At 41.3% G+C, this 13,284-nt stretch overlaps 1 protein-coding gene across 1 annotated transcript; it reads right to left on the reverse strand.

Moving 5' to 3' along the window:
- Positions 1–5,442: 5,442 nt before the first annotated feature.
- Positions 5,443–6,179, reverse strand: LOC149253490 (uncharacterized). Its single transcript, XM_089454510.1, has 2 exons — positions 5,588–6,179; positions 5,443–5,453 (listed from the first exon to the last, which is right to left on the reverse strand). The coding sequence occupies exons 1-2, from the start codon at positions 6,177–6,179 to the stop codon at positions 5,443–5,445; spliced, it is 603 nt and encodes a 200-aa protein (XP_089310636.1).
- Positions 6,180–13,284: the final 7,105 nt, after the last annotated feature.

The following is a 13,284-nucleotide window of genomic DNA, read 5'->3' on the forward strand; positions in this document are numbered from 1 at the left end:
AACCCGAGGCCGCCCTGCTCTGTTGCTGTGCTGGCGCTTTCAGCTGTGAACATTTGGTCACGGCATTTAATATCGTCGGCCTGATCACGTGATGGGAGGGTGTGCTCTGGTGTCAAGGGTTACCGCCTAAATTTTACCGCTCAATTCAATGGTTCGGATGCTTTGGTATGCATCCAAGGGTGGAGAATCCCTCTGGCTCCAATCTCGAAGATGGCCTCTTAATGTCATCCCCTTCTCGATCATTCGAAGCTGGGTAAAGCTCGGCGTCCTGACTTCCTCGGCTCCATTTCGCCGCTGCCAGGGTTTGGTTCAGTCTCCCCTCCGCCGAGCGAACTCCTTCTCCGCCGAGCGAGCACTGGTTCGCCGAGCGTCCACTCTGCAGGTTATATATCCTTCGCTAAAGAGCTCCGGGGGTAAGGCTACAGTCTCAGCACCTTCTTCTTATGTTGGGTTTTGGTTAATGTTAATTCTGTTATGCCTTTCGTGTTAATGATTTCTTACGGCGGCATTGTTTATGGTTGCAGCTGGGCTTGTCCCCGAGTTCGGCCCAGGAGAAACAGGGTCTCCCTCCGGCACTAGAGTGACTCGGCCATTCTTCAGGTATGCCCCTCCATCGTTTGCATGTTATGCAGATCTGGGTTAATAGTTCTTTCCCTCGAGTCTAGCCGTGGCCGACCTTATTTTTTCATGGTTGGTCGCAGATGGCACTGGGGCTCGCCACTGTCCGCTCAATGTTTATTTCTCCCGATTACAGGATATGGGTTCCGGTGGAACCCTAAGGTTCCCAGAGGTTCTGCGTTGGAAAAATTTCTAGATTGCACGACTGTAAATGTATGTTTAATTATCTGTAAACTGGACTGTTACATTAAATGTGTATTTAGAACCGGTTCCTAGCATAATGCTAGTGGTTACTGTGGTCTGGGCCGGACCCAGTTTTTATTTCTCATGAACAGTTGTTATAGACTCGCGGCCATGGCTTATTAACTGTGAATCTCTGTTTTGTTACCGCATTGGGTATTAATTTTTTTTGAGGAAAGATTATGGATAATATCGACCCAGGTACTGCAAGATTTGGCAGTTCACTTGCGGCTCGGTAAACATATTGCTTGACCCTTGATGCTTTGTAACGTTTCAGGTTTATATATACATGTCTACGTTATCAAGGCTCTCATTACAGTTAGTAGAATTAATTTATGATTGCTCGTCTGATAAGACAACTGACTCGGTCGTATTCCCGACCTTTCCTTATTTTATATTCATAGGTAAACTATCGTCTGGCAAGTCACAGGCCAGAATTGTTCCTCAATGTTTTGTTATTCGATATGTTCTATTTTCTTTAAGGATTATGATTCCTGGTTAATAGCTGGGGTTTGCTTGGTTTGATTCCGAGATTTCCTTCGGATAATATTTCAATTATAGTTCAATTTCATTCCATAATTGCCTTGCAGATGTTCACGACTTATGTTTGGTAATTGTTTACATTATTGTAGCGGCAAGGTTCTGTGTCGCGGGCATTCATCCAGCTCTAAGGGTTACATTTTTCTCTACATTCCAGTTCATCGACCCTTTGGGGTTTCACCACTTACGGCTACAGGCTGCCATACTCCTTCCATGACTGTTCTTGTAGCCAGAGTCCGTTACAATCTCCGAGGTTATCTTACCTTTTCACGCACTAAGCTGGCTATTATACTTATAGTCTATCCCACTATATTTATGTCTATAACTTCCCTTCGCCCTGGCGAAGACCCTCTTCCAGATTACTCAGGTATACAGCCCGACAAATAAATTACAGTTGAAAACAGTTCTATAGTTTTAATATTTTGTTTTGTATCTGCGGAGTTGACAGGGAGACTGTAAACTTACAGTTCGAGTCCCTATCCCGCGCCGTCTCTAATCCTGGCTCCCTGTCCGGATACAAGGAACACAGTTCCTGATTCGGTTTCTATGTATGCAACCCGTCTCTTACAGTATTATAAGGTATCATTTGCGACCTTTTCAATAAACAGTTAATTCAGATAACTTGCAGACAGCTTACAGATACTTGTAAACAATTACAGATAACTTGCAAATATTTTGCAGAGGTCAAGGGTTCCAGTTCACTTACCTGGTCGCTCCTAGCCCTTTAATGCCTCAGTAAATCATCCGCAGAATCTGTGCAGATCCATTTAACCACCCATCCATGAGACTCGTCCTTCGGGACCAAAGTCTCCCCCCAAGCTTTCTCTTGCCGGATCACTATCCTCAGCAAGGCTGCACCTTTGTGCTCGACTATCTGGTCCTTACCAGACTTAGTCTTCTTTTCGCTTTTTTTCTCTGCCTGTCTCTACAGCGCAGATTTTTGCCATCCCCCCTCCCTTTTTCCCTGGGAACTTTTCCAGTTAGGGAGGGTGGTTAAAGTCAGTTCCAATAACCGACTTTTCTTGCCAACTCCTTCCCAGGAGTTGCCAACACTATCATGAGTATTCTTTATTAAACATTTTAATGCATTTGTAAAATAAAAGAAATACTCATAAGATCTTTAAACAAACAATAAAATAGTCTTGCAATGTCATTTTTAATTCAGTCTTTTACCGTAGTGAAATTTAAATATTTACATTTTCCCGGGGTCATCACATCTCCCCCTCCTGAGATTGGACATCGTCCCGATGTCTAGTGTCCCCGAACAGCTCCGGATAAGCTTTCTTAAAAAGCTCTTCATCTTCCCAAGTGGCCTCATCAGGCCCATAGTGCTGCCACTGCACTTTAATTTGGGTAATAACTCGCTTCCGCAGCTGTACTTCTCTCCGGTCGAGAATGCTCAGCGGCTCGACCAGGACCTCTCCTTCCGGTTCGACCTGCAACCATCAACAGTATCAGTCATTTATTTCCAAAATACATTTCCAACTAGTTCAATTGAAATCAATTCTTACCCGTATATCTTGCCATTTGATCACATGCTTAGGGTCATAAATGTACTTTTTAAGCATGGAAACATGGAAGACATTGTGGATTCTAATGTGGCTTGGCAGGGCAAGCTGGTAGGCTACAGGCCCAACCCTTGCCAAGACCTGAAAAGGTCCAAAATAGCGGGGTGCAAGTTTAGCGCAACCGCTCCATTGCAGGGTACTTTTCCTGGCTTGTATTCTTACATAAACATGGTCGCCAACCTGATACTCTTTGAACCTTCTTTTCCGGTCTGCAAAATTCTTTTGCCGATCTTGAGCAGCCTTTAAGTTAGTCCGCACCCTTTTTACCATGGCTTCCATCTCCTTGAGCATTTCTGGGCCCAACCTTATTTTGTCCTCCGGACCACTCCAGCTTGAGGGCGTATGACATTTCCGTCCGTACAAGACTTCAAATGGAGACATTTGTATCGATGTGTGGTATCCATTGTTGTATGCGAATTCCACCAAATGTAAATAATCTTCCCATTGTGTCGGTTTTTGCATTACACATGCTCTTAACATATCCTCTACAATCTGATTTACTCGTTCCGTCTGTCCATCAGTCTGGGGATGGTAAGCTGTACTGAAATTCAGCTGTGTACCCAGTTCTGCAAACAATTCTTTCCAAAAGGCGGATGTAAATTTTACATCTCGGTCTGATATTATCGTCTTCGGAAGCCCATGCAGTTTGAACACGTTCTGCATAAAAATGTGTGCAATCTGCACCACTCTGTAGGTAGATTGCACTGGTATAAAGTGTGCTGCCTTACTCAACTTGTCTACTACCATCATAATAGAGTCATTGCTCCTCTTTGTCCTAGGCAGTCCAGTTATGAAATCCATGGATATGATCTCCCATTTCCATTCTGGAATGGGCAAGGGTTGCAATAACCCTACCAGATGCAGGTGCTCTGCCTTGATCTGTTGACATTCCAAACACCGCGCTAAATATTCAGCCACATGCTTTTTCATTCCAGGCCAATAGTATTCCCTTCGAAGCGCAGTAAGCATTTTCTGGTATCCGGGATGACCTGCGTAGTGACTGGTATGAAATTCGTCCAAAATCAGATTTTTAAGACTGTTGTCGTTAGGTACAAACAACCTTTTTTTATAAAGCAGCATTCCATCCTCACCTATTTCATACCCCTGCTGACTTGCTGGAAAGTGGTATTTGCTGTTTCATTTGCTGATATTCTGCATCTTGGTCTGCTGCTATTTTTATCATTTCTTGCAAGGAATTCTTCCATTTACTGAGCGTAACTTCATATAAGCATTGCACCTTTCGACTCAGTGCGTCAGCCACACGGTCATGGAAAATTTTAGGGGCTAATGTTCGCCCAGTGGGCTAATTTTCCATGATTTTTCCAAAAAATGATTCGCCAATTTCCAATTTTTATAAAAGATGATTCGCCCAAATTTTAGAATATAAAATTATTTTATCTTAAAAATCGCCAACATTATATAGAGACTATATATAAAATCATTATAAATTTGAATAATTTTGCAAATATATCATTACAAAATTTATAGTTTGCATATTAGGGATTCGTGAGATTCGCCAATGTTTTTAAACTTCAAGAAAATTTTCCATCCTTAAAATTTTCCTTGCACACGGTTTTCCTTTCCTTTCAGATGTTTAATGTCGAAATCAAATCCACTTAAGAAATCTGCCCAACGGGCTTGCCTTGCATTCAGGGTGGGCTGACTGAAATAGTTTGTCAAGCTGTGATGGTCTGTCAACAACAGAAATTTCCTTCCCAGAAGATAGTGCCGCCACATTTTAAGTGCATGTATGACGGCTGCCAATTCCAAGTCGTAGGCAGAATACTTCTGCTCATGTTCCTTCAACTTTCTCGACTCATAGGCGATCACTTTTCCCTCTTGCATTAACACACCGCCCACGCCTTCTCGACTTGCATCGGTACATACCACATAATCCTTATCAGGATCAGCTATACTCAAGATGGGAGCAGAGGTGAGCAAACGCTTAAGTTGTTCAAAGCTTTGCTGACATTCTGAAGTCCATTTGAATGTCCTTCCTTTCTTTTGCAAGGAAGTAATAGGATATGCTACCCTCGAGAAGCCTTCCACAAATCTTCTATAATAACCGGCTAATCCCATGAAAGACCGGATGTCTGCCACATCCTTAGGTACGGGCCATTCCATTATGGTCTTTATTTTTTCAGGGTCCACTGCAATCCCTTCCTTTGTGATTACATGGCCTAAATACAGTATTTCCTCTTTGATGAAATCACACTTGCTGAGTTTAGCATATAGCTGGTGCTCACGAAGCGTTTGCAGTACCAATATGAGATGTTCCTCGTGCTCCTCCTTGGAACGAGAATAAATCAAAATATCATCGATGAATATCAGTACAAATTTGTCCAAAAATCGATGGAACACACTGTTCATTAAGCACATGAAAGTGGCGGGTGCATTAGTCAATCCGAAAGGTAGCACTACAAATTCGTAGTGTCCATACCGGGTTCTGAAAGTTGTTTTAGTGATGTCCTCTTCCCTAATTCTGATCTGATGGTAACCAGATCGCAAATCAATCTTAGAAAATACTGTCGCCCCCTTGACTTGATCAAAAAGCTCATCGATCCGAGGTAAGGGATATTTGTTTTTGATTGTGAGCTTGTTTAGCTGTCGGTAATCGATACACATTTGGAGGGTTCCGTCTTTCTTCCTGACAAATAGCACTGGAGCTCCCCATGGAGACACACTGGGACGGATATAATTTTTGTCTAGCAATTCCTGTAATTGCATTTTCAATTCGGTCAACTCGGGTACACTCATTCTGTAGGGTGCCCGCGAAACTGGTGCTGCCCCTGGTAGCAATTCAATGGTGAAGTCGATATCCCTTTTTGGGGGTAGCCCAGGAATCTCTTCCGGAAACACATCTGCGAATTCCTTTATTACCGGAAGGTTGTCCAGCGTGGCCGTTTTATCCTTGGTTTCTGCATAACCCACCTGAATGGCATATATCTGGCATCTTTTCCTGATGCACTTCGCTAGCTGGGATGCAGTGATTGGCCGGACCTGCACTGGTCGTTTAATCCCTTGCATCTCTTGTTCCTTTCCAAAATCATCCTTGTATCGAATGATTTTCGTCTTGCAGTTTACTAATGCCCAATGCTTTTCTAGCCAATCCATCCTGATTAGGACGTCATATGACCCAAGTGGAAGCATATTCAGATCTGCTACCACTGGCTGTCCGGCTATTGTTAAGGGGCAGTTATTAATTTTCGCCATTACTCGTCTTTTAGCCCCCGTAGCTAGCTGTACCAGCCAAGGGTTCCTGAATTTTTCAGGCTGTAATTTACACTGTTCAACTATCTTTGGGCTAATATAACTTAAAGTAGCTCCTGGATCAATTAGAACAGTGATAGAAAGGTCTAAAATTTTACCTTCAAATTCTACCATGGTGGGCTGGTACTCTGCCTCACCGTCATCCAGAGCTGCATTAATCCTCGGCACGCTTCGACCCACATCGCCGACGGTTGATGCCTCATGAATCTGGGATATCTGGTCAGTTCCCTTCCGTTGCGGACAGTTTTTGACGTAGTGCGGTCCGCCACAACCCCAGCACTGCACTGGGGGTCTGGTTATTCCTTCGCTGTCCAGCTTGGCAGATTGTTCGCCCATTCTGGTTTCACCGATTGTCTTGGATTTGAATGAACCTCTCGGTGCTGTTCTACTATTCTGCCCTTTACTGCTTCCTTTAATTCCATCGCCTCGGCCTCCTTTACTGTTTCCAGCAGTTTTACTACTCTTTTTCTCACTCCATTTCCTGTTGGAAACGTCCCCTTTCTGTTTATTCTATTGATAACAGATTCTGGCCTTGCGAATAGCTTCATCCATTGTTCTAGGATTGTCAAATTCAATCCTTTCTCTCATATACATGGGTAAACTACTAACAAATCTTTGCACCTTGGCTTTTTCTTCCTTAAGGTAGGGCACATAACGAAGCAAGGAGGTAAAACGATTAATAAACTCATCCATAGTCTGCTGTCCCAATCGCAGATCATGGAATTCCTTTGCCTTTTCATCATAAAAGCGCTCTGTCAAATATCTTTCTTTAAAATATTTCTGAAACTTTTCCCACATTATGGTTTGTTCGCTTACCCCTTTATCGATTTTAACCTCCTCCCACTACAGGGTTTCTTTTCGTTACAACTGAAAGATAGCCAATCGTGCCTTCAGGTTATGGTCATATTCATATAGTTGGAAATATTTGTTCATGTTAATTAACCATGCTTCAGCTTCCTCTTGTTCCCCATCATAGTGTGGGGGTTTAATTTTCTGAAATTCTCCCTGTAATTCCACCCTTTGACGTTTTGAGGTCTGCTGTTCGGATGCATTATCGGATTGATCCTCTCCCTCTTCTGATTTTTCAGGTTTTGCTTGGTAACGTTGCTCCTCCGTCATTCTCTGCTGTTCTGTGCTGGGATTGGCTAGTGGCGGGTTCTGTTTTTCAGACAAACTTTTTAAAATTCTTTCTTGCTCCATCGTCAATCGTGCATTATCCTCCCGCAACCGAGCCATCTCATTTTTCAGTTCCTGGACTGTTTCTAATATGGCCAGGTTTGTGCTACGTGTCTCCTCACCAAGCTGTACCCACAACTCTGGGTTGTCTCTAGGATTTGTTGCAGGTCCCTGATCTGCTGTGGACCTGTGCGGAGCGCTGCTAGCTCTCTGCATACTGACTGTTACTATCTAGTGTCTTCTGTTGCTCTTCTTTCTCCTTTTTTGCCTGGTCTAAAATCAGGGGAATATTTGACACTGTGAGTTACCTTGCACAATTTAGTTACTTAAAAAAAAAAAGAAATCAATACTATGATTACCTTCCCAATTTTAACATGTTTAGGCTCGTCCCAGAGGTCACAGTATGGGTACCTCTGCTCTGATACCAATTTGTCACATACCCAGACACATAATTTTTTTTTTTAATATCAACGACTTACACTTACCATTCGTTAATATAATTTTACATTTACCACTGTTTGCCATGGTTTGCAATTGTCATCGAATGAATATGATTCTGCGAATGATATATTGTTTATGATAATTCCTATTCCGGCCACCGTGTATGGCTCCGGGCTTACATTTGGTTTGGCGCCTTGCATATTTCCGTCACCGAAAATAGCAACCCGAGGCCGCCCTGCTCTGTTGCTGTGCTGGCACTCTCAGCTGTGAACATTTGGTCATGGCATTTAATATCGTCGGCCTGATCATGTGATGGGAGGGTGTGCTCTGGTGTCAAGGGTTACCGCCTAAATTTTACCGCTCAATTCAATGGTTCGGATGCTTTGGTATGCATCCAAGGGTGGAGAAGCCCTCCGGCTCCAATCTCGAAGATGCCCTCTTAATTTCATTCCCTTCTCGATCATTCGAAGCTGGGTAAAGCTCGGCGTCTTGACTTCCTCGGCTCCATTTCGCCGCTGCCAGGGTTTGGTTCAGTCTCCCCTCCACCGAGCGAGCACGGGTTCGCCGAGCGTCCACTCTGCAGGTTATATATCCTTCGCTAAAGAGCTTCGGGGGTAAGGCTACAGTCTCAACACCTTCTTCTTATGTTTGGTTTTGGTTAATGTTAATTCTGTTATGCCTTTCGTGTTAATGATTTCTTACGGTGGCATTGTTTATGGTTGCAGCTGGGCTTGTCCCCGAGTTCGGCCCAGGAGAAACAGGGTCTCCCTCCAGCACTAGAGTGACTCGGCCATCCTTCAGGTACGCCCCTCCATCGTTTGCGTGTTATGCAGATCTGGGTTAATAGTTCTTTCCCTCGAGTCTAGCCGTGGCCGACCTTATTTTTTCATGGTTGGTCGCAGATGGCACTGGGGCTCGCCACTGTCCGCTCAATGTTTATTTCTCCCGATTACAGGATATGGGTTCCGGTGGAACCCTAAGGTTCCTAGAGGTTCTGCGTTGGAAAAATTTCTAGATTGCATGACTGTAAATGTATGTTTAATTATCTGTAAACTGGACTGTTACATTAAATGTGTATTTAGAACCGGTTCCTAGCATAATGCTAGTGGTTACTGTGGTCTGGGCCGGACCCAGTTTTTATTTCTCATGAACAGTTGTTATAGACTCGCGGCCATGGCTTATTAACTGTGAATCTCTGTTTTGTTACCGCATTGGGTATTAATTTTTTTTGAGGAAAGATTATGGATAATATCGACCCAGGTACTGCAAGATTTGGCAGTTCACTTGTGGCTCGGTAAACATATTGCTTGACCCTTGATGCTTTGTAACGTTTCAGGTCTATACAAACATGTCTACGTTATCAAGGCTCTCATTACAGTTAGTAGAATTAATTTATGATTGCTCGTCTGATAAGACAATTGACTCGGTCGTATTCCCGACCTTTCCTTATTTTATATTCATAGGTAAACTATCGTCTGGCAAGTCATAGATCAGAATTGTTCCTCAATGTTTTGTTATTCGATATGTTTTGTTTTCTTTAAGGATTATGATTCCTGGTTAATAGCTGGGGTTTTCTTGGTTTGATTCCGAGATTTCCTTCGGATAATATTTCAATTATAGTTCAATTTCATTCCATAATTGCCTTGCAGATGTTCACGACTTATGTTTGGTAATTGTTTACATTATTGTAGCGGCAAGGTTCTGTGCCGCGGGCATTCATCCAGCTCTAAGGGTTACATTTTTCTCTACATTCCAGTTCATCGACCCTTTGGGGTTTCACCACTTACGGCTACAGGCTGCCATACTCCTTCCATGACTGTTCTTGTAGCCAGAGTCCGTTACAATCTCCGAGGTTATCTTACCTTTTCACGCACTAAGCTGGCTATTATACTTATAGTCTATCCCACTATATTTATGTCTATAACTTCCCTTCGCCCTGGCGAAGACCCTCTTCCAGATTACTCAGGTATACACCCCGACAAATAAATTACAGTTGAAAACAGCACTATAGTTTTAATATTTTGTTTTGTATCTGCGGAGTTGACAGGGAGACTGTAAACTTACAGTTCGAGTCCCTATCCCGCGCCGTCTCTAATCCTGGCTCCCTGTCCGGATACAAGGAACACAGTTCCTGATTCGGTTTCTATGTATGCAACCCGTCTCTTACAGTATTATAAGGTATCGTTTGCGACCTTTTCAATAAACAGTTAATTCAGATAACTTGCAGACAGCTTACAGATACTTGTAAACAATTACAGATAACTTGCAAATAATTACAGATAACTTGCAAATAATTACAGATAACTTGCAAATAATTACAGATAACTTGCAAATATTTTGCAGAGGTCAAGGGTTCCAGTTCACTTACCTGATCGCTCCTAGCCCTTTAATGCCTCAGTAAATCATCCGCAGAATCTATGCAGATCCATTTAACCACCCATCCATGAGACTCGTCCTTCGGGACCAAAGTCTCCCCCCAAGCTTTCTCTTGCCGGATCACTATCCTCAGCAAGGCTGCACCTTTGTGCTCGACTATCTGGTCCTTACCAGACTTAGTCTTCTTTTCGCTTTTTTTCTCTGCCTGTCTCTACAGCGCAGATTTTTGCCATCCCCCCTCCCTTTTTCCCTGGGAACTTTTCCAGTTAGGGAGGGTGGTTAAAGTCAGTTCCAATAACCGACTTTTCTTGCCAACTCCTTCCCAGGAGTTGCCAACACTATCATGAGTATTCTTTATTAAACATTTTAATGCATTTGTAAAATAAAAGAAATACTCATAAGATCTTTAAACAAATAATAAAATAGTCTTGCAATGTCATTTTTAATTCAGTCTTTTACCGTAGTGAAATTTAAATATTTACATTTTCTCGGGGTCATCACAGAGATCGTATGGAGTAAATGTAATACGGCCACTTCAATTCCATCGTTTTATTATCATCTATGTAAGGTTTTAATAGGCCATATATACTTCCAATATAATGAAATTTTTTTACAGTGTGTTTTCTATTCCTACAAAATAAATGGTCCAAATGAAAATATAGTATTGTGATGCAATATTGAAAAGAAATAAAACAATAATTATTTAGGACGTACAATAAGATAATTTCTATAAAATAGACATAACTTCAAATAATCATTTTATAAAAGTAAGAGAAGTTCCAAGAATATTTTCTTCATAAGAAATTTAACTCCAAAACGTACTACACCCGTGCATTATGATGCATGACTCCAAATAATCATTTTTATAAAAGTAATAGAAGTTCCAAGAATATTTTCTCCATAAGAAATTTAACTCCAAAACGTACTACACCCATGCATTATGATGCATGAATCCATTGGGAAAAAAGCACATAAACAACCTTAATTTTAGGCAAAATTTAATGAATAGTACTTATTTAGTTGTTAATTTTTCATAATAAGGAATCACATTTATATTATAGTGAGTGAATTTTGATCCCTAGTGTGTGTTTATACTAAGGAGACACAAATAAGACATGAAAGTAATATTCATAAACACAAGCAAGCAAAGCAAGTAGTAAATACAATAATCTATATATAGGTAATAAATACAAGCTAGTGGAGTTGGCATTAAGAAAATGTGCATGTGGGGCTATAGAGAATTAGTAAGTGTCATTTGTAAATCCAAACATCAAAAAAATAGGGAGCTTAATCATATTGAAATTATATCTCCTCTTCCACACTCAAAAGTATTCACCACAACTAAAACTTTTAAGATTCCTATATGATCTTATGCAGTCATAGGTTCCATCATTCCATAGCTTCTATCTAAATGCCCAGGTCTTCCCTCCGCAATGGAGCTTTCTTTTCATCTATTACGGAATCAATTTCCTTAGATTCCATCGACCCGAAGCTCTTTCTCCTTCATAAACTGAATTCCCTCAATCTTGCTTGAATGAATTAGGATGATTCTTATGCTTTATCACATTGCTTTTTGGAGGGTAGTTAATGAACCATACAATATTGGGAGAATATTTCTCCTTTTTCTTCTTTTTCCGCATTACCAAACACCTTTCTCGCTTCACGAGAGATCAAAATATCATTTTTTCTCTCCTGGAAGAAAGTATTTACGAGGTGATAGTATCTACCCATAGTTATTGGATCTTGGCAATATGAAGTAATGAGTTAGTCTCTAGTTTATTTATAGAGACCAATCCGTTCTTATTTCGAGTTCTCCATAACATAACTTCGGAAAAGAATGAAAAGCACGATTCCAACGAGTCGCACACTAAGCATAGCACGGTTCCAAAATGGTAAATCTAATTTCTGTTTGATCTGATAGAATTGATGATCCATGATCGGGCAAATTGGAAAAAAAAGACCAATTATTCCTACTCTTCTAAAATCCAAATTTTTATCCCTAAAACTCCATAGATGGTTTTAACTGGATAATAACAATAATCAATCCTAGCCCGAATTGTCTGTAGGGGAACCCTACCTCCCTTGTCCCATTCGACCCGGGCAATTTCCTTTCCATCGAGACGTCCTGCAATTTGGATCTGAATACCTTCTACCTCTTCCTGTTCAGCTAGTTCAATAGCTTTCTTCATTGTTTTTCTGAATGGAACTCTCTTCTCTAGTTGTAGGGCAATATACTTTGCAAGAAAATTAGGTTTTCTATAGGGTTTCGCAACTTTTTCTATAGCAATGTGAAGTTTTCGGTCCACAGAATCGAGCATATTTAGTACATCGTTTCTTAATTTTTCAATTCCTTGACCCCTACCTTCTATTAACAACAAGTTGGGAAATCCAATATAGATTTTGACCTTAATCAAATCGATCTTTCTGTGAATCTCTACACGTGCAATTCCTCCATAATTCAAGGAGCTCTTTATATGCGTTTGTACATAGTTTTCAATGCAAGTACGTATATTTTGATCTTCTCGGAGATATTTGGAATAATTCCTTTGTTGTGCGAACCAATCGGAACACTCATTTTGAGTTACACCAAGTCTAAAACCAAGTGGATTTATTTTCTGCGCCATACATATCCTTTTTTTCGGGATTCTATTGACATAATCGGATCATTTGATCTGGAGATTTCCTCTGATACAATAGTTTTATGACAAGTGGGTTTCTGTATTGGATAACCGCGTCCCTGAGCTCTAGGTTGAATCCTTTTAAAAACATCACCCTCATTCACTTCGAATCTACCAACGAGTAAATTGGCTTTGTTCAAACCCATATTGTGATTTGCATTCGCCGCCGCAGAATGAATTAATTGTGATATGGGATAACAGACCCCATAAGGCATCAGTTCCAATATCATAAGTGCTTGTCCATATGAACGACCACGAATTTGATTAATTACTCTACGCGCTTTATGAGCAGACATACGTATATTTCTCGCCAAATCTCGTATCTCTGGACCTGGACTATTATTTCCCATTGACTCCATCCTGCCTAATGAATGACA

Source organism: Pinus tabuliformis, chromosome 7 (genome assembly GCF_031772625.1).
Source record: "Pinus tabuliformis cultivar Carrire ecotype Pingquan chromosome 7, CPIR1, whole genome shotgun sequence".
In the NCBI taxonomy this organism is placed as follows: Eukaryota; Viridiplantae; Streptophyta; class Pinopsida; order Pinales; family Pinaceae; genus Pinus; species Pinus tabuliformis.